Raw genomic sequence first — 27,188 nt, forward strand, 5'->3', positions numbered from 1 at the left:
AATAATAAAGATCAGAGCAGAAATCAATTAAATGGAAACCAACAACAACAACAACAACAACAAAACCACAATAGAACAAATCAACGAAACTAGGATCTGGTTCTTTGAAAGAATTAATTAGATTGATAAACCCCTGGCCAGAGTTATCAAAAAGAAAAGAGAAAGGACCCAAATTAATAAAATCATGAATGAAAGAGGAGAGATCACAACCAACTCCAAAGAAATACAAACAATTATAAGAACATATTATGAGCAACTCTATGCCAACAAATTTGACAATCTGGAAGAAATGGATGCATTCCTAGAGACATATAAACTACCACAACTGAGCCAGGAAGAAATAGAAAACCAGACCAATAACCAGTAAGGAGATTAAAGCAGTCATCAAAAATCTCCCAACAAAAAGAGCCCAGGGCCAGATGGCTTCCCAGGGGAATTCTACCAAACATTTAAAGAAGAATTATTTCCTATTCTACTGAAACTGTTCCAAAAAATAGAAATGGAGGGAAAACTTCCAAACTCGTTTTATAAGGCCAGCATTACCTTGATCCCAAAACCAGACAAGGATCCCATCAAAAAAGAATTATAGACCAATATCCTTGATGAACACAGATGCAAAAATTCTCACCAAAATACTAGCCAATAGCCTCCAACAGTACATTAAAAGGATTATTCAGCATGACCAAGTGGGATTTATTCCAGGGCTGCAAGTTTGGTTCAACATCCACAAATCAATCAATGTGATACAATACATTAATAAAAGAAAGAACAAGAACCATGTGATACTCTCAGTAGACGCTGAAAAAGCATTTGACAAAGTACAGCATCCCTTCCTGATCAAAACTCTTCAATGTGTAGGGATAGAGGGCACATACCACAATATTATCAAAAGCATCTATGAAAAACCCACCACAAATATCATTCTCAATGGAGAAAAACAGAGAGCTTTTCCACTAAGGTCAGGAACATGGCAGGGATGTCCATTATCACCACTGCTGTTCAACATAGTACTATAAGTCCTAGTCTCAGCAATCATACAACAAAAATAAATTAAAGGCATCCAAATCAGCAAAGAAGAAGTCAAACTATCACTCTTTGCAGATGATGTGATACTATATGTGGAAAACCCAAAAGACTCCACTCCAAATCTGCTAGAACTCATACAGGAATTCAGTAAGGTGTCAGGATATAAAATCATTGCACAGAAATCAGTTGCATTTCTCTACACCAACAACAAGACAGAAGAAAGAGAAATTAAGGAGTCAATCCCATTTACAAGTGCACCCCAAACCATAAGATACCTAGGAATAAAACTAATCAAAGAGGCAAGGAATCTATACTCAGAAAACTATAAAGTGCTCATGAAAGAAATTGAGGAAGACACAAATGGAAAAATGTTCCATGCTCATGGATTGGAAGAAGAAATATTGTGAAAATGTCTGTTACCTAAAACAATCTACACATTTAATGCAATCCCTATCAAAATAATGTCCATTTTTTCAAAGAAATGGAATAATCCTAAAATTTATATGGAACCGGAAAAGACCTCGAATAGCCAAAGGAATATTGAAAAAGAAAGCCAAAGTTGGTGGCATCAAAATTCCAGACTTCAAGCTCTATTACAAAGCTGTCATCATCAAGACAGTATGGTACGGCACAAAAACAGACACATAGATCAATGGAACAGAATCGAGAGCCCAGAAATAGACCCTCAACTCTATGGTCAACTAATCTTCGACAAAGCAGGAAAGAATGCCCAATGGAAAAAAGACAGCCTCTTCAACCATTGGTGTTGGGAAAATTGGACACCTACATGCAGAATAATGAAATTGGACCATTTCCTTACACCACATACAAAAATAGACTCAAAATGGATAAAGGACCTCAATGTGAGAAAGGAATCCATCAGAATTCTTGAGAACACAGGCAGCAACCTCTTAGACCTCAGCTGCAGCAACTTCTTCCTAGGAACATCACCAAAGGCAAGGGAAGCAAGGGCAAAAATGAATTATTGGGACTTCATCAAGATCAAAAGCTTTTGTACAGCAAAGGAAACAGTTAACAAAACCAAAAGACAACTGACAGAATGGGAGAAGATATTTGCAAACAACATAGTAGATAAAGGGCTAGTACCCAAAATCTATAAAGAGCTTATCAAACTCAACACCCAAAGAACAAAGAATCCAATCAAGAAATGGGCAGAGGACATGAACAGACATTTCAGCAAGGAAGACATCCAGATGGCCAACAGACACATGAAAAAGTGCTCCACATCACTCAGCATCAGGGAAATACAAATCAAAACCACAATGAGATACCACCTCACACCAGTCAGAATGGCTAAAATTAAGTCAGGAAATTACAGATCCTGGCGAGGATGCAGAGAAAGGGGAACCCTCCTACATTTTTGGTGGGAACGCAAGCTGGTGCAGCCACTCTGGAAAACAGCATGGAGGTTCCTCAAAAAGTTGAAAATAGAGCTATTCTATGACCAGCAATTGCACTACTGGGTATTTACCCTAAAGATACAAACGTAGTGATCCAAAGGAGCACATGCACCCGAATGTTTATAGTAGCAATGTTCACAATAGCCAAACTATGGAAAGAACCTAGATGTCCATCTACAGACGAATGGATAAAGAAGATATACAATGGAATACTATACAGCCATCAAAAGAAATGAAATCTTGCCATTTGCGACGATGTGGATGGAAGTAGAGGGTATTATGCTGAGTGAAATAAGTCAATCAGAGAAAGACAATTATCATATGATCTCCCTGATATGAGGAAGTGGAGATGCAACGTGGGGGGTTTGGGGGTAGGAAAAGAATAAATGAAACAAGATCGTATCGGGAGGGAGACAAACCATAAGATACTCAATTTTACAAAAAAAACTGAGGGTTGCTGTGGGGAGGGGGGTAGGGAGAGAGTGGTGAGGTTATGGACATTGGGGAGGGTATGTGTTATGGTGAGTGCTGTGAAGTCTGTAAACCTGGCGACTCACAGACCTGTACCCCTGGGGCTAATAATACATTATATGTTTATAAAAAAAAATTAAAAAATTATAAAAAATGTTTATCTTTGACATTAAATGAGGTATTTTAGGGGTGGAAATCCTTATAGAAGACATAAAGAAGCACTCCTGGGCCTTGCATTTTAATGGACAGTGAAGTGAGAGGGGTACCTGGGAAGAGCAATCAGTGTGGAAGTCAGAAAATATGAGCTAAAGTCTCTGTTTTTCCATTAATTGGTGAGAGATTTTAAATAACTCAGGATTTTCTGGGAAGTTGAGATTGAGATTCCTTTTCTGAAAATGAAAAAAGGTGAATTTGAAGACCTTGTTTGTAAAGTTCAATGAATTTACCAAATAGATTTCTGAGAGGGATTATAACTACTTTTTCCACGGGTTATCTTATATATTTTTGTTAAAATTATGATTTTTTTATTTTTGTAGGCTGGCTTATGGGTTTAGAGCCCATGTTATGAACTTAGGATCTTACTGTATTGGTCTCCTACCTATGACATTTCTTGTTACCAGTATAAAGCCAGGTATGGCTTTCAACTCAACTGGAATCATCAATGAAACTCGTGATCATTCAGAAATATTAGACACTAAGGTATTTTCGATTGGTCTTCATATTTCAACTTTTTAAAATAAAATATTATCAAAAGTATTGTTTTTTCTTAGAAATACTAATCTCATAGTATATCTGAAATATCAGGACTTTATTAATAGTAGACTGCAGAATTAATATATGAACAGTTTCTCCTAAAATCTTTTGTGGAATGAGAGGGACTATAAATAAATAGATCAATAAATGAGTTTGTAAATTAAAAAGAATTGACATGTATGAGATGCTAACTTTAATGCTGAAGTATAAAACTTTAAAATAGGTCTACAAGAACGTAGATGTGTGGCTGTCAGGGATTTTGGGGGAGAGGGAGTGGTTCTTAGTGGATACAGGGTTTGTGTTTGAAAGTGATGAAACGTTATGGAGCTAAATGCTGATGGATGGTAGTGGTTGCCTTAATGTCACAGAATTATACATTTTGAAATATAAATGTCCCTGTAAAATATAAAATTTGAAAATGGTAAATTTTATGTTTATGTGTATTTTACCATAGTAAAAAAAATTTTTACATAGGTCTACAGATTCGTATTCTTTTAGAATTTGGTGATTTTTGAATCTCTCTTAAAAAGGACATTACAAAGTGAGGATGAGTTATCTTTATATTCGTATCAGTAATTTTTTGTTTAAATAAAGCAAATATGAACAATGTATATGAATAAAGCAGAAGAAAAACATATTCAGTAGTAGAAATTATGAAGATGTTTAAGTGTTGTTTTATTTGATATCCTTCATAACTTTTGTACTTTTCTTTTCAGAATTCATATTTTATAAAAGTTTGTATGATTTTAGTTTTTTTGTCAAGTATATTTGGATATTGCAAAGAAGTGGTCCAAATTTTCCAACAGGTACACAATACATTTTATATCTCTAAAGTTGCAAATATTTTAATACACAGAACATAAATTGCTAAACTATTATTTTTTAAACTATTGTTGGAGCAATATATGTCAGAATAAAATTGCATATCTTGACAAACGTGTAGATTGGAAATACCAATCATAAACTTTTCAAACCATAGAAATCACATGATTTTAGATAAGACTCCTGCATCAAATGGTGCCTATTTGACAAAATTGAAGTAAAAATGTTTTAGTTGTACTAATTAGTCCATATGGGTCTGCTTGGCTACAAAGGAACTTATGAATGCCTTTTCTGTATTTTCTCTCAGATCAGTTAGATATTTTGCTGACATCATAGATTTTGAATTTGATACTTTTGAATGTAGCAATTTATAAAGAACTTACTTGGTCCATGACTCTATTTCAAATGGGTTTTTCTTTGAATTCCTTTCTTAATAAGAATGCTTTTCAGGTGCGCCTGGGTGGCTCAGCTGATGGGCGACTGCCTTTGGCTCAGGTCCTGATCCCAGGGCCCTGGGATGGAGCCCAGGGTCCTGCGATCGAGCCCTGTGTTGGGCTCCTTGCTCAGCAGGAGCCTGCTTCTTCCTCTCCCTCTGCTTGTTGCTCTGCTGGCTTGTGCTCTCTGTCAAATAAATAAATAAAATTAAAAAAAAAAAAAAAAGAATGCTTTTCTTTATTGGATAAAATTTCAAGTTATAATAAAATTTGGAGCTCTTTATAGCATAATTTTTACTTCATACCTTTTTTTTAAATGGGTGAACCAAATTCAGATCAGATTCAAGAATTATGTAAATTATCTACAGGTCCTTACTTTGGCTAATAAATGGCATCAATCTTTTATTTCTCAGTGTGGAGGTTTAAAGTCTTTCATTCATTTTGGGGTTTTCTGTGCACCTTTTTATAAGATACATCTCCTTTATACAATACCTCATTTTATGTGAAAATTTACCTTGTTATATAAGCACTGATATCTGCATTAAAGAATGTTAATGATAGTTACAGTGCTTCACATTTGTTTGATACACTATACATTGCAAAAACTTATATATGTGTGTATATGTGTGTGTATGTAGGTGTGTGTGTATATCTATCCATAGTTGTAGTAAATTGTCACAATTCGGAGAATTAGAGTATATTGTTTCATTGTAACTTTAATTATTGTGAGCATATTATTTAATCTTGTCATAATTTTCATTTTTTACAGATTGTAGTCTAAAGTAAACTATCAAGTTACATGATTTCTCTAACAGAGTTGGTCTCCACATTTTTTTATTGATAGTAAAATCATTGCCTCTACGGAAATTCGATGTCCAAAACACAAATCTTTAAGAGTAGGAAATGACTTCAATTTGTCGTGGTCATTAAGTCTTAGCACAGGTCTCAACCCCCTTAGAAGCAGCTTCAGTTTATTTGTATCCTGAGAAATCCATACGTATGTCCTTACACAGGGAGAAAAGAATTATCTAAACCAACTTGCAGCTCCCAAGGAATTTCCTTAAAAAGGAATGAACCTTACAGAGAAAGTCAGAAACTTGTTGAATTTCCTTAGGTATCAGATTTCCAAAGTGTGCCAGGTCAACAGAAGAAGCTGGGCCATCTCCAGTACTGGTCCATACCCGGGCTCTGAGTTCAGTCAAGGGTGGCAGGAGCTGGGTCCTTGGTCCTAAACCTCTCCCAACTGCAGTGTCACAAAAATGTGGCTGCTGGTCAACGTGTGTGTGTGAGTAAGATGCCAGGTCTTGGACTCTACATGTGGTAATTCTGAATTCTTTTCAACCCTAGAAAAGGAACTATATTTTGGATAATGCCAATGCAGTTGAATGGATTATCTACACAACAAGCATCATTTTTGTGTCCCCCTTATTCGTTGATATACCAGCTTCTGTGCAGTGGCAATGTGGGGCAATTGCTATATACTTCTACTGGATGAACTTCTTATTGTATCTTCAGAGGTAAAGCCAGCTTGAATGATTTCTATATCCCTTAGGTATTTTTAATATTAAAGGAAGAACTCTTTGAAGTACCATAGATTTATAATTGCCTTATTCCTTTTCCAATTGTTTTAGACTATGAAGATACCTTTTATATACTATTAAGGAAAAAGTGAGGGAGGTTTGGAGCTCAGCGTGTAGACCAAGATTTCTTAACCTTGGCACTACTGAAATTTGTGGCTAGATAATTTTTTGATGTGGTGGGGGGTGCCCTGTGCATTGAAGAATGTTTAGCAGCATCTCTGGCCTCTACCCGCTAGATAAACAGTAGCAACACCCCTACCATGTGACAACAAAAAGTATGCAGATATTTTCCAGTTCTTCTGAGTGGCAAAATCACCTGGGGTCGAGAAACACTCGTCTAGACAAATCTAGGTTAAATGTGGGGAGTAAATGGAAATGAAAGTATTAGCTATTCTTGGCTTTACTTGATATTATTTGGTAAGAATTTGCTTTAGATTAAAACAATCAAAATGAAGTGATAGGTATGGGGAATAATAGTGATATACAAGAAAAAATAAGTTAGAAAAAAACTAATTACAGAAGGGGGAAAAGGACTAAGCTCCCTTACCTCCAGATAGTGTTACGTCATATAATCTTTACAATAACAGAGGGTAAATGTTATTACTCACAGTATATAAAAGAAGAAAATGAAGGTGTGAGTTAAGTAACTTTCCCAGGATCTCAGCCAGTAAGTGGACATTTTTGCCTACACCTTTCTAACCCCAGGGACCATGCTTTTCCTACTATATCATCTGCATCACTGTTCACAGGCACAATGCTGTGGGGCTGAGCCCAGCCCCTTGGAAAGGACATGGTATGGTGGGAAGAACAGTGTGGTCTGGAAGTCAAGAGGCTTCAAGGCAAGTCTGGGTGCTGCCACTCCCTTGGCTTTGCCATTAACAGTGACCTTAGAGAGTTCCTGGACAGCTTTGGGAACTTAGTTTCTGAGGCCTCTAAAGTCCCTTTCATCATTAAAGTCTCATGACTCCCCCTTTAACAAGTTGTCTTTGCCAAAGGAAATGTCCAGATTGGTGGCTAGAGGACACATCCATCATCTCTCTAAACATTTCACAATTTTGGTTTGTAGGAGAGAAAGGAAACCTCAGGAGGACAGGAGGTCCTGTAAATCATGTGGGTGCACCCTTCAGGTGTGTGAGCTCATTTAGAGTCCCCACTGGATGCATCTTCTATTCTAACTCAGCTCTAGAATCCCTTTATCAAGCTTTGCTAGCACTTTCTATGATCCTGAGGAGATTTTTCTCTCCTGCTTTGTTTGAAGTGATTCCTAGTGGTCAAGTAGTAAAACAAAGATAAACATGAACAAGAAGGAAAAATAAAACCCTTTGACAGTTTGAAAATGAGACAACTATGCCTGATTTCTCATGTCTCCTTTTTGAAAGTAACTGGTCTCCGTTACTCATCTATGGAATGCAATTACTAATGCATGATAAATATTGACGCTGAGTGAAATACAATTTGACCAGAAAAGTAAATACATATTTTAATTTTTACATTTTTCTAGGTTTGAAAATTGTGGAATTTTCATTGTTATGTTGGAGGTAATTGTGAAAACTTTGTTAAGGTCTACGGTCGTGTTTGTCTTCCTTCTTCTGGCTTTTGGTCTCAGCTTTTACGTCCTCCTGAGCTTGCAGGTGAGGCAGCTACCTTAGTTGATTTTGTTGATGCGAATGTTATGAATATATATATTTATACTTAAATCTGAACAGCCTAGAAAATTAATAGTAATGTAACAGTTTTTTTTTATCTGATAAAATTGCCTTCAAATGATTTTTATCACAGGAAAAAATGTCATCTAACTCAATGACTTTTTCCCACTGTCAAAATGTTTATATAGGGGCACCTGGGTGGCTCAGTGGGTTAAGCCTCTGCCTTTGGCTCGGGTCATGGTCTCAGGGTCCTGGGATCGAGCCCTGCATTGGGGTCTCTGCTCGATGGCGAGCCTGCTTCCCCCTCTCTCTCTGCCTACTTGTGATCTAAATTTAAATAAATAAAAATTTATTTAAAACATTAAAAAAATGTTTATATATAATGCATGATGATTTGTTATAGATGCAGAAAAGATCTTTTTGATAACTTGTCAGCTTATTAGTAGTTCTTGTCACTTTCAGTAGTTATAGTCCTGTGACTTAAAAACATATTCTAAATATGATTTTTATCATTTTACTCTTCGGGAAGTGTTTTTTCCTTATATGCATTTTGCATTTCACTTTTACCATCTTTTCTCAGGATGCCTTCAGCTCTCCATTGCTTTCTATAATCCAGACCTTCAGCATGATGCTAGGAGATATTAATTACCGTGATGCCTTCCTAGAACCGTTTTTGAGAAACGAATTGGCATATCCAGTTCTGTCCTTTATACAGATTATTGCCTTTACCATGTTTGTTCCAATTGTGCTCATGAATTTACTTGTAAGTAATTTTTCCTTATATTTCTTGTTTGTTGATCAAGTGGGGGCATTTAGCAATGATCATTATTCTTTGCCTGCTTCATCTGCCTTCATGAAAGGAAAAAGGGACTATTATAAAATCTATTCATTCAACTTTCATTTAGTGCCTGGGTGCACCAGGCACAGCATGAGGCCCAGAGGATGCCAGCCAAGATGCATTCACGTGGCAGATACTTATGAAGAATCTAGATGCTGATCCAGGTGCTGGGAAACCATGGTGAATAGACCAATACCCAGGCCTTACATTATAATCTAGTCATGAAGTTAAATAGTAAATAAATAAATATGTGACATAATGTCATGGGGATGAAAAAATGCTATGAGGAACTACAAAGCAGAATAAGGAAATAAAGATGAATGGTGTTTGTGCTGCTCTGGGTTTGGGTGGGAGGTCAGAGCATCGACAGAGATCTTGGTGGAATGAAGGATTAAAACCTCATCTCTGCCTTTAAATTTCTCGTTGACCAGAGATTCAAGTAGGGAAGAGCCTCTCAGGCCTGAGGGCATCTGTGGCATCCAGGTGTCCTCTCTAAACCAGTTACAGGCTGAACGTCCTCAGCAGACACAAACGTGCCCTTCACAGAAAACCTGCTCCAGCCATGAGTGTCTTAGCCAGTGCAGGCGGAAGTACATCCCAGGTCCATGAAATGCCTGAGCTGACGTTGCCGTGCATTTTTTTCCTTATCCATTTATGCATACATTCAGTACACTTGCTGAGTCTGACTATACACCAGAGATTGTGCTATACAGTGTTTCCGGGAAGAAAAGAAAATATCAACTACTTAATATTTTGATTCACTTACTTGATACAACTCCAGTGTTTTATGTTGATGACCTAGAAAAATAAAGGATAGCACTAAGAATAATAAAGAATGACATAAAGCCCACGTTCTTCCCTTGGAATCACTTATGTTTTAGAAGATAATCATCTTGAAGAGGATTTGGCCTAGCAGTAGTACACATGGGTGCCATCTCTACCTGCACATCCCAGAAGAAAATCAAACCCAACAGAGCCAAGACTGTCAATGTTTTCTTTCCTTCAAGCTCTTCTGTTCCTCTCAGTAGAACCTTCCTGGTTATCTGACTCAGATCATTGGAAGATACTCTAGATTCCGCTCTGCCCTTCCCTCACTTCTCCCAGTAAATACTTGCCTCTAATGCCTACTTTCAGTTGGCTTACACCTTTTTGGTTCCTCCTCCATAAAGTTGCAGTAGCCCAAAGAGGCTCTCTTGTCTCACTTCTCTGTCTAATCCTTCCTGCCAGTTGTCATCACAGAGATGTTCTAAGGAAAAGCTGAAATTGCTTTCTTCATCATTTTTTATCTTTTTTAATCCCTAGGATTCTTCAATTCAGTCTAAATCCATCAGCATGCCACACAAGGGTCCTCATGATCTGATTCTTACCCAGATCTCACCCAGCTCCCCGCTGTTGGCAGGATTTACCAAGACATGTACCGTGAATGTTCACTGAGTGTACCAGACTTTTCTGTGGGCTTCCTGGGCTCTGTTCAAGCTGCTCCTTTTCCTGGAAGGCCCCTCACTTTGGGTTAACTCTTTCTAAGCTCTCAACACTCAGCTCAAGCATCATCTCTCCTAGATAGATCTTCTTAACCAACACCTCCCTGCCATCACCCTGGTCTGAATCAGATGCCCCTTCCTTGCGTTTTCATAGTTTTGGGGACACAAATCAGAAAAATATCATAAAACCTACTTTCTAGCTTATGTAGAGAAAATGAACTAATACAAAGCACTTGAAATGGTGCTTGGCACATGATAAGCATTAAATAAATGTTAGCTACAATTAAATAGTAATTTATCTACTCTCTGACTTACAAGATCAGATGTCTTCAGATCCTAGGCAAGTATCTTCAGTGTGTGAAGCCGCCGGTATGAGACAGCTGGTTTTTGATGGAGGCTGATATAAACTAGAGAGAATGCCCACTGAAAGGCTTCCAAATTAAAAATAAAAAACATCCTGCCGGGGCGCCTGGGTGGCTCAGTTGGTTAAGCAACTGCCTTCGGCTCAGGTCATGATCCCGGAGTCCTGGGATCAAGTCCCACATCGGGCTCCCAGCTCCATGGGGAGTCTGCTTCTCCCTCTGACCTCCCCTCTCATGCTCTCTCTCTGTCTCTCAAACAAATAAAAAAAAAAGAAAAAATCCTGCCAAATAAAGCCCACTTGCTGACTACACGTGATTCCAGTGCTAGTCTGCGCGCTCTGGAGTATACTCTCATTGCTCATTCACTCAGTAGCTGTCTTGTGTTCCTGCTCTGTCCCCGCTGTGGTTCTAAGCACTGGGCATACAGTGGTGACCTGGACAGACTGAGCCCTTCCCTTATGCAGTTTACTTGACTTTCTGAGAACATCAGCATCCAGGAGGCTGGTTCAGCATAGGTGGGTACTGATTGTCTAACAGATACATATCAGCTCATGTAAGTAAGTGGATTTAATTGGGATTTAGTACAACTAAACTGACATGTTCCCCTCACCTAATTCTATGAAGCCACGGATTTCTAGACGGAGTTCCTGTTGTTTTGGTTTGTTACCAAAGCCACACCCACCCTTGAAGTGTACCTCTTCCTGCCAAACCTATGTGAGATATTTCTGCATCACCTCGGTTTGCTATTTAACTTTTCCATTTGTCAAGTCACACTTGTTTACCTTAGAGAGGCCCAACTCCTGGAGTTTGCAACCGTGTTGCATGGTTACCCCAGTGGCATTTGATATTCTAGCACCCCGTCCTCTCCAAAAATAACAGATTTTTATTTTAAATTAAAATGAATTTCAGATGGGTGTCCTAGTGTTTTATGATAACACTTAAAATCACTGAACCCATGTGGCTACCATTGTGACCAAGCTGTATAGGCTTTACGGTGTGCTGCAAGAGGTGTTAGCCCTGTGTGTTGGGGCCACAACTAGGCAGTTACATGCTCACTCCCCCACTGCAGCCAGAGAGATCTTAGTGCATTTTTAGGTGTCACTAAACTGGAGATGACTCAGTGCTGTGTTGTACTGTAGATTGGTTTGGCTGTTGGCGACATTGCGGAGGTCCAGAAGCATGCGTTGTTGAAGAGGATTGCTATGCAGGTAGGTACTGCATTTATTTAAAACTTCTTGAAATTAACACCATCTTAATTATTCATGTATGAGCATAGCTGATTTCTGCAAACAGTTATTTAAAACAGGTATTTTGTTAGTGCTGAGAAGTACCACACCATATAGTGCTTGTTGGGCCCATTCTTTGTAGTACCCGCTGTAGTCAAAGACTCAGAAATGAGGAAAAATTTTTCAGAAAAAATTCAGCAGAGAAACTGAGAAATTATCTGGGCCTCTTTTAATGTCAGCATGTGGCCAACCAGGTAGCTAGCTGCTAAATAAGGATGTGGCAGGTGTGAGGTGTTCTGTCTTGTCACAGCCCCACTGTTCCAAGGATCCTGGTATTCTGGCCACAGTCTTGCAAGGTTCCCACATCACACGTTATTTTGAAGTGAAGTTCACTGCATCCATGAGATTTTGTTCCTTTGTCACATCCTTGACATCTTTCTAAATAATTCAATGTAAAATCTGCTCAAGTCAGAGGCTTCTGGGTAGGTCCTTGGCGCTGAATCCTGTGAGGTGGTCTCCTGTTACACAATGCAAAACTATTTTTATGCTCTTATTTGCCTTGTCTTTAAATTTCAAATTTGAATGGGAATATTTGATGCTTCAAAAATATCTGATGACCAGTTGAACATACACATTCAGAAACTTAGGCCAGTTCAAGAGAAAGACAAATTCATGGTAAGATTTAACTTTATTCTCTTCACTTTTCTTTGTCACACTGCTTTCTTCTGTGTCACTCACTCAGCTATCCATTAGCACATGTTTATTTCTGAACAGTGTTCCAGTACATGACACGTGTGGAGCACAGTACAATTTAGCATGAGTGAACACAGAACCCCAGCACAAAGTCATCCAGTTATTTGCTAACTTTAATACGTAGAAGAAGTCTAATTAGAGAGCACATCAACAGAACATTCAGAGTGTAAAACGTCGAAGTCAACTTAGAACTGTCCTTAGAGTCTCTGTTCTGTGACTAAGCTGTACGTTATACAGAGGGCTTGGCACATTTAAAGAACCAAAATATATAAATTAACTGATTAAAGTGTTAGGTCCAGAACATGAATGCAAACACAGTTAAGGAAATGCTACATGGAAGAGTTGGCATTGAGCCAGACCTTGAAAGATAGGATTCAGAAGAGCAGTGAGGCCGGTCCAGAAGGGCAGGATCCAGCAGGAGCAAAGGGCTGAAGGCAGAATGAGAAGTGGCTAAGGAGGGTGAAGGGCCGCCTGGCCTAGAAGGATGACTCCTTAGAGGGCACTAAGGCTGTTCAAGATTATAGAGGGCTTTATTAAAAAATAACAAAAGAAAACCTCAGCTTTTTTTTTTTAAGATTTTATTTTTGAGTAATATCTCACCACCAACCTGGGGTTTTAACTCACAGTCCTGAGATCTAGAGTCTTGCTCTACTGACCAAGCCAGCCAGGGACCTCAGAAAACCTTAGCTTTGAAAGAAAGGGCAGTAAATGATGGAAGTGCTTCAAGTTATTTCGTTAGTGCGTGGGACGCCATTAGCTCTTCCAAAGAATGAGAACCAAATGAAAGTGGCGTTTAAGATGATTAGTTATTATCTCGATTTAGTGGAGAAAGATTAAAGGAAGAGCTAACTGACCAGTTCCTACTGTAACAAAGATGGGGTGTGGGACTTGAGGGAAGTAGGGAAGAAAAGGAAAAGAGATGCAGAAACCTCCTCGCAGGCATGCCAGCCGTACCTCATAACTAACAACTCTTGAAAAGGTCAAGGAAAGTCAATAAAAAGAACAGTACAAGCAATAGCACTACATAAGATGTCTGCGGGAGGCCCACTAAACTACACGGTTAATACAGTTAACCAGTTCATACGGTTAAGAGGAAAAGCACAATTCTATATTAGGTTTGACCTCTTCCCTGAAACACAGCAACAAAAGGGCTTGTAAAGGAAACGGGCACAGCAAATGCTCCTATGTTATCTGCCTTGTTTTGGATCACAAAGAGCATTGGCTAGAAAACCAGGAAGCCATTCTCTTATTTCCCCTAAGTTGTTTTTTTAAGCAAATTTCTTTAATCCATGTACAACTCTGTCAGGTACAACCTGAGTGTGAGGCCACATCAGAACCAGAGTATAAGGGGATGGCAACAGCCCTCTCACAGAGAGACATTTGGTCTTTTCACAGAGTCCTCTCAGACCTAAGTGGGGACAGAGAGGCCCCTGGGGCAGTGCATGCTGGGAGATGGAACAGTTACTCAAAGACAGGAGTTGTATCGTGAGGAGCTTGGAGCTCTGTAGTTTTCCACGTTAGTATCCCGTTTCCAGTACAGGCTGGCAGCTGTCAACACTGCACATGGACAGGCACATCACAGAGGGAGAGCCATGGAACTCACTTACCTCCAGCGTGGGAAAGCCACCAGGTGGAGGAGGTGCAGATCAGTCCTGAGCCCACAGGAGCCATCCTCTGTGGGTGCCACCAGACCCACCAAGGTTGGACTTGAAGCTCTGCTTGCCATCCTCCCTAGGACCATATTTAAGGAAGGAAATCTGGCAGGTCCTATGTTGAAAATGCACAGGGTTAAGACACATCACGTGCTTTGTCTGTTGGCAGGCCCTAGACTCGAATAAATCTTTTTCAATCAAGTAAGTGAATGATAACATGTGACCTCTAAAAAAATGTATATTGTAAGAGAAAAGGAATATTGCTCTTAAGACCCAAGGGAAAAAGGAACCTTGGAAACTAGTTATTATAGAAACCCAAAGAAAATTTTTAATTGGTGTTGTGAATAAAATACAAGAAAACATAGCTGTTCTTGAAACTAGAACCAATATAGAGCATGTTAAGTGGTGGTAAGTGCTATAAAAATGGGAAGCAAGATAGAGTGTGTTATGTGGGAGAGGGGCCAGTGTTTTAAACAGGTGGCCAGGGAAGTTCTTAGCATCTCACCATGTGTGGATGTGAGCCTGAAATGCCCATATATAAAAAAGCCAGTGGTCTTAGCTTAGAGAGCAAACTCTCACCTACATGGTAATTACAATAAACATATCTAAATAGACACAAAGGACTACAAAAAATGAGAAGATAAATTTGGCAAACAAAAAGTAAAATGTCAACTCAAGGTAAACCCATTAAATGACACAAATGATTGTATCTCTGAAAATAGAAATTAGACTCAAGATGGGTCACGGATAAGCCATTTTGCACCCGATAGCACAGCGTGAAAAGTCAGTGGAGTACTAGTCTTCGATGCACCAGCTATATTCCTTCCTCTGGCTCTGGTCGCAGTCCTCCATCTAAGCACGAGTTCCTCCCCTGTCACAGGTGTGAATCTTGGACGACGCCCCAGAGGACGGGCCAAGTTGTCTTCTTCTGTGGGTGGTGTCCGTCACCGTCCCTGAAGAGTGAACATCCGCTCACTTCCATTGAATTCCTTCTTTAAGCAGTTTGCCTCAGCTGCAGACTGCGGCCCCCATCTTGTCAGTGGATGAGTGGAGAGGGGGTGAACCTGGCCAGCCTGGCTGCTTGTGCGTTAAGCAGGGCACCGGAGTCAGTCAGAAAACTAATGGTTGCTTTCCTGTGGTGTAAAAATTCCAGATGCTTATTAATGATTCCTCTCAATCAATCCAAACTGCACTTTAGGTGGAACTTCATACCAGCTTAGAGAAGAAGCTGCCCCTCTGGTTCCTACGCAGAGTAGACCAGAAATCCATCATTGTGTATCCCAACAGACCCAGATGTTCAGGGTTATTGGTGAGTACATGTGAAAAATGTCAGCATAAGTAACATGATACTGTTTGACATTCATTCATGGTGTTATCCTTAAGGGTACCCTTAGGAAAAGAAGTAATTGTGATTTAAAAAAAAAATTAAGTGCCTGATTAACCCACAGTGAGAAAGTAAAGGGCAGTGGGAGGGAGGCATTTGTCCTGCTGGCTCATTCACAACATCTGTGTTAAATGTGTACCACATCCCTGTGAGGGCAGATGCTTGGGTGGGTGATTGGCTGTGCCCTGTATCTTTCCTACAGTGTACGCTTCGTTTTTCTTAGTCACATGCCACTTACATAATACGGGCAAAGAATAGGTCTATGTGCAAATATAGAGCACATAGGTACCTATGCTCAGATATATACACACACACACGCATGTGCATGGGGAGTGTACATTATAGACAATATACTAAGTGTCCAAGACTAAGCAAGCCACTGCATTATAATGGAAAAGGACTGTATTAAGAATCAGAAGTACTAGATGCTAATCCTGGCCATGCCTGGGGTTCCTCTTCTATGAATATTTTTTTTCTCAGTTCTTTGCTTATTATTTTTCCATTGTGTGGTCATGAAATGATAAAGTCAATTTGAGTATTGGCCTAGGCTTTATTCTATGTACACTATTTCCCTGTTTAATTACATTCATATCCATGGTTGTGACTACTCCTAAAGCATAGAAGGCTCTCAGCAATCGATTCCCTAGCCTAAAACTCTTTTTGAGTTCCAGGCTCCTATGTTCAGCTGTCTCCCATGACTCTTTTTTTTTTTTTTTTTTTTTTTTCTTTCAGCATAACAGTATTCATTATTTTTGCGCCACACCCAGTGCTCCATGCAACCCATGCCCTCTGCAATACCCACCACCTGGTGCCCCCAACCTCCCACCCCCAACCCCTTCAAAATTCTCAGATCGATTTTCAGAGTCCATAGTCTCTCATGGTTCACCTCCCCTTCCAATTTCCCTCAACTCCCTTCTCCTCTCCATCTCCCCTTGTCCTCCATGCTATTTGTTATGCTCCACAAATAAGTGAAACCATATGATAATTGACTCTCTCTGCTTGACTTATTTCACTCAGCATAATCTCTTCCAGTCCCGTCACTGTTGCTACAAAACTTGGGTATTCATCCTTTCTTTTTTCTTTTTCTTTTTTTTTTTTTTTACAGCTTTATAAACATATATATTTTATCCCCAGGGGTACAGGTCTGCGAATCGCCAGGGTTACACACTTCACAGCACTCACCATAGCACATACCCTCCCCAATATCCATAACCCCACCCCCCTCTCCCAACCCCTTCCCCCCATCAACCCTCAGTTTGTTTTGTGAGATTAAGAGTCACTTATGGTTTGTCTCCCTCCCAATCCCATCTTGTTTCATTTACTCTTCTCCTACCCCCTCAACACCCCATGTTGCATCTCCTCTCCCTCATATCAGGGAGATCATATGATAGTTGTCTTTCTCCGATTGACTTATTTCGCTAAGCATGATACCCTCTAGTTCCATCCACGTCGTCGCAAATGGCAAGATTTCATTTCTTTTGATGGCTGCATAGTATTCCATTGTGTATATATACCACATCTTCTTTATCCATTCGTCTGTAGATGGACATCTAGGTTCTTTCCATAGTTTGGCTATTGTAGACATTGCCACTATAAACATTTGGGTGCACGTGCCCCGTCGGATCACTACGTTTGTACATTTAGGGTAAATACCCAGCAGTGCAATTGCTGGGTCATAGGGTAGTTCTATTTTCAACATTTTGAGGAACCTCCATGCTGTTTTCCAGAGTGGTTGCACCAGCTTGCATTCCCACCAACAGTGTAGGAGGGTTCCTCTTTCTCCGCATCCTCGCCAGCATCTGTCATTTCCCGACTTGTTAATTTTAGCCATTCTGACTGGTGTGAGGTGATATCTCATGGTGGTTTTGATTTGTATTTCCCTGATGCCGAGTGATGTGGAGCACTTTTTCATGTGTCTGTTGGCCATCTGGATGTCTTCTTTGCAGAAATGTCTGTTCATGTCCTCTGCCCATTTCTTGATTGGATTCTTTGTTCTTTGGGTGTTGAGTTTGCTAAGTTCTTTATAGATTTTGGACACTAGCCCTTTATCTGATATGTCATTTGCAAATATCTTCTCCCATTCTGTCAGTTGTCTTTTGGTTTTGTTAACTGTTTCCTTTGCTGTGCAAAAGCTTTTGATCTTGAGGAAATCCCAATAGCTCATTTTTGCCCTTGCTTCCCTTGCCTTTGGCGATGTTCCTAGGAAGATGTTGCTGCGGCTGAGGTCGAAGAGGTTGCTGCCTGTGTTCTCCTCAAGGATTTTGAAGGATTCCTTTCTCACATTGAGATCCTTCATCCATTTTGAGTCTATTTTCGTGTGTGGTGTAAGGAAATGATCCAATTTCATTTTTCTGCATGTGGCTGTCCAATTTTCCCAACACCATTTATTGAAGAGGCTGTCTTTTTTCCATTGGACATTCTTTCCTGCTTTGTCGAAGATGAGTTGACCATAGAGTTGAGGGTCCATTTCTGGGCTCTCTATTCTGTTCCATTGATCTATGTGTCTGTTTTTGTGCCAGTACCATGCTGTCTTGATGATGACAGCTTTGTAATAGAGCTTGAAGTCCGGAATTGTGATGCCACCAACTTTGGCTTTCTTTTTCAATATTCCTTTGGCTATTCGAGGTCTTTTCTGGTTCCATATAAATTTTAGGATTATTTGTTCCATTTCTTTGAAAAAAATGGATGGTATTTTGATAGGAATTGCATTAAATGTGTAGATTGCTTTAGGTAGCATAGACATTTTCACAATATTTATTCTTCCAATCCAGGAGCATGGAACATTTTTCCATTTCTTTGTGTCTTCCTCAATTTCTTTCATGAGTACTTTATAGTTTTCTGAGTATAGATTCTTAGTCTCTTTGGTTAGGTTTATTCCTAGGTATCTTATAGTTTTGGGTGCAATTGTAAATGGGATGGACTCCTTAATTTCTCTTTCTTCTGTCTTGTTGTTGGTGTAGAGAAATGCAACTGATTTCTGTGCATTGATTTTATATCCTGACACTTTACTGAATTCCTGTACAAGTTCTAGCAGTTTTGGAGTGGAGTCTTTTGGGTTTTCCACATAGAGTATCATATCATCTGCGAAGAGTGATAGTTTGACTTCTTCTTTGCCAATTTGGATGCCTTTAATTTCCTTTTGTTGTCTGATTGCTGAGGCTAGGACTTCTAGTACTATGTTGAATAGCAGTGGTGATAACGGACATCCCTGCCGTGTTCCTGACCTTAGCGGAAAAGCTTTCAGTTTTTCTCCATTGAGAATGATATTTGCGGTGGGTTTTTCATAGATGGCTTTGATAATATTGAGGTATGTGCCGTCTATCCCTACACTTTGAAGAGTTTTGATCAGGAAGGGATGCTGTACTTTGTCAAATGCTTTTTCAGCATCTATGGAGAGTATCATATGGTTCTTGTTCTTTCTTTTATTAATGTGTTGTATCACATTGATTGATTTGCGGATGTTGAACCAGCCTTGCAGCCTGGAATAAATCCCACTTGGTCGTGGTGAATAATCCTTTTAATGTACTGTTGAATCCTATTTGCTAGTATTTTGGCGAGAATTTTTGCATCTGTGTTCATCAAGGATATTGGTCTGGAGTTCTCTTTTTTGTTGGGATCCTTGTCTGGTTTTGGGATCAAGGTGATGCTGGCCTCATAAAATGAGTTTGGAAGTTTTCCTTCTATTGCTATTTTTTGGAACAGTTTGAGGAGAATAGGAATTAGTTCTTCTTTAAATGTTTGGTAGAATTCCCCCGGGAAGCCGTCTGGCCCTGGGCTTTTGTTTGTTTGGAGATTTTTGATGACTGTTTCAATCTCCTTACTGGTTATGGGTCTGTTCAGGCTTTCTATTTCTTCCTGGTTCAGTTGTGGTAGTTTATATGTCTCTAGGAATGCATCCATTTCTTCCAGATTGTCAAATTTGTTGGCGTAGAGTTGCTCATAGTATGTTCTTATAATTGTCTGTATTTCTTTGGTGTTCGTTGTGATCTCTCCTCTTTCATTCATGATTTTATTTATTTGGGTCCTTTCTCTTTTCTTTTTGATAAGTCTGGCCAGGGATTTATCAATCTTATTAATTCTTTCAAAGAACCAGCTCCTAGTTTCGTTGATTTGTTCTATTGTTTTTTTGGTTTCTATTTCATTGATTTCTGCTCTAGTCTTTATGATTTCTCTTCTCCTGCTGGGTTTAGGGTTTCTTTCTTGTTCTTTCTCCAGCTCCTTTAGGTGTAGGGTTAGGTTGTGTACATGAGACCTTTCTTGTTTCTTGAGAAAGGCTTGTACCGCTATATATTTTCCTCTCAGGACTGCCTTTGTTGTGTCCCACAGATTCTGAACCGTTGTGTTTTCATTATCATTTGTTTCCATGAATTTTTTCAATTCTTCTTTAATTTCCTGGTTGACCCATTCATTCTTTAGAAGGATGCTGTTTAGTCTCCATGTATTTGGGTTCTTTCCAAATTTCCTCTTGTGATTGAGTTCTAGCTTTAGAGCATTGTGGTCTGAAAATATGCAGGGAATGATCCCAATCTTTTGATACCGGTTGAGACTTGATTTAGGACCAAGAATGTGATCTATTCTGGAGAATGTTCCATGTGCACTAGAGAAGAATGTGTATCCTGTTGCTTTCGGATGAAATGTTCTGAATATATCTGTGATGTCCATCTGGTCCAGTGTGTCATTTAAGGCCTTGATTTCCTTGTTGATCTTTTGCTTGGATGATCTGTCCATTTCAGTGAGGGGAGTGTTAAAGTCCCCTACTATTATTGTATTATTGTCGATGTGTTTCTTTGATTTTGTTATTAATTGGTTTATATAGTTGGCTGCTCCCACGTTAGGGGCATAGATATTTAAAATTGTTAGATCTTCTTGTTGGACAGTTCCTTTGAGTATGATATAGTGTCCTTCCTCATCTCTTATTATAGTCTTTGGCTTAAAATCTACTTGATCTGATATAAGGATAGCCACCCCAGCTTTCTTCTGATGTCCATTAGCATGGTAAATTCTTTTCCACCCCTCACTTTAAACCTGGAGGTGTCTTCGGGTTTAAGATGAGTTTCTTGTAGGCAACATATAGATGGGTTTTGTTTTTTTTATCCATTCTGATACCCTGTGTCTTTTGATTGGGGCATTTAGCCCATTAACATTCAGGGTAAGTATTGAGAGATATGAATTTAGTGCCATTGTATTGCCTGTAAGGTGACTCTTAATATATATTGTCTCTGTTCCTTTCTGATCTACTACTTTTAGGGTCTCTCTTTGCTTAGAGGACCCCTTTCAATATTTCCTGTAGAGCTGGTTTGGTGTTTGCAAATTCTTTCAGTTTTTGTTTGTCCTGGAAGCTTTTAATCTCTCCTTCTATTTTCAATGATAGCCTAGCTGGATATAGTATTCTTGGCTGCATGTTTTTCTCATTTAGTACTCTGAATATATCATGCCAGCTCTTTCTGGCCTGCCAGGTCTCTGTGGATAAGTCTGCTGCCAATCTAATATTTTTACCATTGTACATTACAGACTTCTTTTCCCGGGCTGCTTTCAGGATCTTTTCTTTGTCACTAAGACTTGTCAATTTTACTATTAGGTGACGGGGTGTGGACCTATTCTTATTAATTTTGAGGGGGGTTCTCTGAACCTCTTGAATTTTGATGCTTGTTCCCTTTGCCATATTGGGGAAATTCTCTCCAATAATTCTCTCCAATATACCTTCTGCTCCCCTCTCTGTTTCCTCTTCTTCTGGAATCCCAATTATTCTAATGTTGTTTCGTCTTATGGTGTCACTTATCTCTCGAATTCTCCCCTCGTGGTCCAGTAGCTGTTTGTCCCTCTTTTGCTCAGCTTCTTTATTCTCTGTCATTTGGTCTTCTATATCGCTAATTCTTTCTTCTGCCTCATTTATCCTAGCAGTGAGAGCCTCCATTTTTGATTGCACCTCATTAATAGTTGTTTTGATTTCAACTTGGTTAGATTTTAGTTCTTTTATTTCTCCAGAAAGGGCTTTTATATCTCCCGAGAGGGTTGCTTTAATATCTTCCATGCCTTTTTCAAGCCCGGCTAGAACCTTGAGAATCATCATTCTGAACTCTATATCTGACATATTACCAATGTCTGTATTGATGAGGTCCCTAGCCTTTGGTACTGCCTCTTGTTCTTTTTTTTGTTGTGAATTTTTCCGCCTTGTCATTTTGTCCAGGTAAGAGTTTATGAGGGAGCAAGTAAAATACTAAAAGGGTGGCAACAACCCCAGGAAAATATGCTTTAGCCAAATCAGAAGAGATCCCAAATTGTGAGGGGGGAGAAAGGGGATAAAAAGGGGTTCAAAAAGAAGAAAAAAAAAAACTATTTAAAAAAAGAAAGCCGATAAAGAAAAAATATAAAAAGAGGAAAAAAAATATATATATTAGATAAACTATTTAAAAAACGTTAAAAAAGAAAACGTAAAAGTTAAAAAAATTTAGCAGAAGAAGAGAAAAAGAAAAAGAGAAAAAAAATTGAAAAAGAAAAAAAAATTAACTGCAAGGCTAAAAAATCATGGGGAGAAAGCCATGAGTTCCGTGCTTTGCTTTCTTCTCCTCTGGAATTCCGCCGCGCTCCTTGGTGTTGAAACTACACTCCTCGGTAGGTGAACTTGGTCCTGGCTGGGTTTCCTGTTGATCTTCTGGGGGAGGGGCCTGTTGTAGTGATTCTCAAGCGTCTTTGCCCCAGGCGGAGTTGCACCGCCCTTACCCGGGGCCGCGCTAAGTAATCCGCTCGGGTTTGCTTTCGGGAGCTTTTGTTCCCTGAGCGCTTTCCGTAGATTTCCGGAGGATGGGAGTGAAGATGGCGGCCTCCCGGTCTCCGGCCTGGAGGAGCCGAGAGCCCGGGGCCCCACTCCTCAGTGCGCCCTCAGAGAACAGCGCCCAATGACTCCCGTCACCCTGGCCTCCGGCCGTGCTCCGAGGTGACCGAGCCTGCGACCGGTTCAAGGCAACCCCGAGCTGAGAGTCACTCCTCGGCTCTGTCTCTGTAGCCGGCTTCCCCGCTCCAATACCGGTAAGCTCTGCGACACTCAGACACCCCCGATCCTTCTGCGACCCTGCGGGACCTGAGGCCGCGCTGACCCCGCCTGGGCTTCACCCCAGTTAAGCCTCTGGAGCGATATCCCTCAGCGGAACAGACTTTTAAAAGTCCTGATTTTGCTCCGTTGCTCCGCCACTCGCCGGGAGCCGGCCCCTCCCCCCGCGGTCTATCTTCCCGTCGCTTTGGATTCACTTCTCTGCCAGTCCTACCTTTCAGATAGTGGTTGATTTTCTGTTTCTAGAATTGCTGTTCTTCTTCTCTTCAATCTCCCGTTGGATTTGTAGGTGTTTGCAATCTTTAGATAAGCTATTTAGCTGATCTCCCGCTACCCGAAGTAGTCTCAGCTGCTACTTCTCCGCCATCTTGACTCCTCCTGTCTCCCATGACTCTTTACTGGTATGTCTCAAGGTACCTCAATTCTGCATATTCAGAACAAACTCATGCAAACGAAACTCACAATTTTTACTTCTCCCGTGTTTATTCCCCCTGCAGGGAAAAAATGAAAAAGTCTCTTTTCTCTCCAAAGTTTCTTTCAATTCATGTCAACACCATTCACTTGCTTGTGCAAGATGTCATCCTTGATGTTTCTTTTCCCCCCTGCTGACCCCTCACACCCAGTGACTCCCATGTTTGGATTATTAGGCTTCCTGGATGACCTGTGTGCACTGTCCTCTTGTCTTGCCGGGACTCCTAGAATGGCCTCATTTCTGGTCATTTCATTTCTGCCCTTGACCCATTCCAGTCTATCAATGGTTTAAAAGACACTAAATTTTAAAAATATATATTAAAATAGCATTTCAGAAACATCCTTATGGGAAATTCAGTTGTGTTGGATAATGGTGTGGTTTTAGAGAACAATTAATCTTGTATGGAATACCACCACATATGATGAGCATTTTTCATAAGAAAATATAAGATGATTTGGTTATACTTTTTCATAAGCAGTCTTCCACTCTAATTTTCTCCTTCTATCTTATCTATACAGCTTATACTTTATTATAATATGCATGATCTGTTTTATAGCTTTTTATATGCCTGTTTCATTTTATTTTTTAAATTTCTTTTCAGTGTACCAGAATTGTTTATGCACCACACCCAGTGCTCCATGCAATATGTGCCCTCCATAATACCCACCACCAGGCTCATCCAGCCTCCCACCCCTACCCCTCCAAAACTCTCAGATTGTTTTTCAGATTCCATAGTCTCTCATGGTTTGTCTCCCAATTTCCCCCAACTCCCTTCTCCCCCCCATCTCCCCATGTCCTCCATGTTATTTCTTATGCTCCACAAATAAGTGAACCCATGTGATAATTGACTCTCTCTGCTTGACTTATTTCTTTTTTTTTTTTTTAAAGATTTTATTTATTTATTTGACAGACAGAGATCACAAGCAGGCAGGGAGGCAGGCAGAGAGAGGAGGAAGCATGCTCTCCGCAGAGTAGAGAGCCTGATGCGGGACTCGATCCCAGGATGCTGGGATCATGACCTGAGCCGAAGGCAGAGGCTTTAATCCACTGAGCCACCCAGGAGCCCCTGCTTGACTTATTTCCCTCAGCATAATCTCTCCCAGTTTCTCTTAACAAACTGTGAGCTGCTTAAGTCCATAGCCATGTCTTAGCTATTTGTCTTGCTAGCGTACCTGATGCAGTAGCTGAATCATGGCACACGTTCAAGAAAAGATTATGTTGAGAGAAATAAGTCAGGCAGAGAGAGTCAATTATCATATGGTTTCACTTATTTGTGGAGCATAACAAATAGCATGGAGGACATGGGGAGTTAGGAGAAGGGAGTTGGGGGAAATTGGAAGGGGAGGTGAACAATGAGTGACTATGGACTCTGAAAAACAATCTGAAGGGTTTGAAGAGGTGGGGGGTGGGAGGTTGGGGGATCCAGGTGGTGGGTATTAGAGAGGGCATGGATTGCATGGAGCACTGGGTGTGGTACAAAAACAATGAATACTGTTATGCTGAAAATAAATTTTAAAAAAATGAAAAGAAAGAAAAGAAATAGTTCCTGAATTGAGTTCAACCTGAGTAACTATTCATCATTTATCCCACAGCGTATATTTCATTTTCTTTTTCACACCAAAGAAACAAGACAGGAAATTCCAAATGTTGACACATCTCTAGAAATAGAAATATTGAAGCAGAAGTATCGGTATGTGTTTTTCTTTATATCTGTATTTGAGAAACTTAAAACTTTTAAATAATAATGTACAGTATAAGGTTATGTTGTATATTTGTGTTTATCTCATATATTAAGTCATACTTTAGTTGACTGATGTCATAGTATTTTGAGAATCATGAGAAATTTTTGAGACCCAACAATTTATTTGCTGCAGTTCAATAGTTTTCCAGTCAGTCTCTTAAACTGCATTCCCATTTTCATACATCAAAGTTTTGAAAGATTTTGAGGATTCCTAGAGAAGCAATATAGTGTACAGTGGCTAAGCATTAGGGCATTAGCATTTATTCACCTGAGTTTAAAGCCCTATCAACTGCTTACTATGACCTTGGGTAAGCTGCTTATTCTTTCTGTGCAACAGCATTTTAATCTTTAAAATGGGAACAAAAATAAACTGGCCAAGAACTAACAGCACAACCTTAAGAAGAATACCTAACCTTAAAAACTGTGTATTGCGGGGCGCCTGGGTGGCTCAGTGGTTAAAGCCTCTGCCTTCGGCTCGGGTCATGATCCCAGGGTCCTGGGATCAAGCCTCACGTCGGGCTCTCTGCTCAGCGGGGAGCCTGCCTCCTCCTCCTCTCTCTCTCTGCCTGCCTCTCTGCCTACTTGTGATCTGTCTGTCATATAAATAAAAATCTTTAAAAAAGAAAAAAAAAACAACTGTGTATTGCTTAGAAGGGTTAGGACTACCACAAAGCTATGACCTGACACAGCCCATTGGATATAGAACACCTCTCGTAACCTAGGCTTCTCTACACTCAAGGACTGAAAGGATCATTGACAGTAAATTCATGAGACATGTATATCCTTTTAGGCTGAAGGATCTCACTTCTCTTTTGGAAAAACAGCATGAGCTTATCAAACTCATCATTCAGAAGATGGAAATCATCTCTGAGACAGAGGATGAAGATAACCATAGTTCTTTTCAAGACAGGTTTAAAAAAGAACTGTTAGAACAAAGGAATAGCAAGTGGAATTCTGTGTTGAAAGCTGTAAAGACAAAGACCCACAACCCTTTGCCGTAGGCTGCAGTGGGTCTTCCTGTCAGGGGAAGTTTGCATGACCCTGTTGGGTCCAATTTCCAGGTTAGCAAAAGTGAGGAAAAAGCAGAACTAGGACTCTGATTTCACTACATATGAAAGGATGGTTCCTGTATTCTTTGTAAAATAAACCTTCTCTCTCTGCATATTTTATGCCAGTTAGTATATATAGAGAATATCCTTGCTAATGAGTTCAAGTTGTACTTCACTTCTCATTATTTGGGTAGAAACTTGTTAGAACACACATTTTAATGATAAGGACTAGTAAATGTAACTCTTAAGCTAGAATACAAATATCAATACTGGATTCCTGCTTGATAATTATGTAATATGTAATGTATTAGACAATAAAGTATTATATTAGGTTATACCATTGGGTATGCTTTTTTTGTGTGTGTTGTAAGAACCTGTGGGTGGAACACTGTGTACTCTGTTCCAACTATAATAAACTACTATACCCTTCTTGCTGCTCCTAACACACCTGATGTCACTTTGAGTTGAGATCCAAATTAATAGACATTATATGCATGAATTTTACTATAGATATAGATAATATGTGCTGTTTCTATATTTTTGGTTTGCTAATAATCATAATAAATGTAAAATCTATATAGTCACCCCACTGATTATTGTGTGAGCTTTTTACTACACTTAGTTTTTTTGAGATTGTAAAAATGCTTCCATCACACATGGAACTAGAGAAAGACACTACAAAAAAAGAGAACTACAAGCCAGCATTTCTAATGACCTAGGTCCTCAGCAAAATATTAGCAAACTGAATCTAATAATACATTTTAAAAAATCATACACCGCAGTCAAGTGGAATCCATTGCCAGGATGCAAGGGTGGTCCAATATTTGTCAAACCATCAGCATGATAAGTCACATCAGTAAGAGAAAGAATAAAAGCCGTATGATCATTTCAGTAGGTGCCAAGAAAGCATTTCACCAAGTACAACATCCATTCATAATAAAAACCCTCTGCAACGTAGCTCTAGAGGGAACATACCTCAGCATAATAAAGGCCTTATATGAAAAATCCACAGACAACATCAGAGTCCAC

The 27,188-nt window shown here is 39.6% G+C and overlaps 1 protein-coding gene across 2 annotated transcripts in view; it reads left to right on the top strand.

Annotated features, from left to right (window-relative positions):
* Nucleotides 1-26,672, top strand: part of TRPA1 (transient receptor potential cation channel subfamily A member 1) — an 82,077-nt gene extending 55,405 nt beyond the window's left edge. Inside the window, exons 20-28 of one of the 2 annotated variants that reach the window (XM_047728437.1) lie at nt 3,455-3,617; nt 4,388-4,477; nt 6,275-6,444; nt 8,009-8,138; nt 8,734-8,916; nt 11,974-12,042; nt 15,664-15,774; nt 24,962-25,059; nt 25,901-26,672. In XM_047728437.1, coding sequence (XP_047584393.1) covers nt 3,455-3,617; nt 4,388-4,477; nt 6,275-6,444; nt 8,009-8,138; nt 8,734-8,916; nt 11,974-12,042; nt 15,664-15,774; nt 24,962-25,059; nt 25,901-26,111 — 1,225 coding nt within the window. In that variant the 3' untranslated portion in view covers nt 26,112-26,672. The remainder of the gene's footprint in view (nt 1-3,454; nt 3,618-4,387; nt 4,478-6,274; nt 6,445-8,008; nt 8,139-8,733; nt 8,917-11,973; nt 12,043-15,663; nt 15,775-24,961; nt 25,060-25,900) is intronic. The other variant, XM_047728438.1, reaches the window with a different exon arrangement.
* The last annotated feature ends 516 nt before the right edge of the window (nt 26,673-27,188 follow it).

This window comes from Lutra lutra, chromosome 4, assembly GCF_902655055.1.
Source record: "Lutra lutra chromosome 4, mLutLut1.2, whole genome shotgun sequence".
Classification (NCBI taxonomy): Eukaryota; Metazoa; Chordata; class Mammalia; order Carnivora; family Mustelidae; genus Lutra; species Lutra lutra.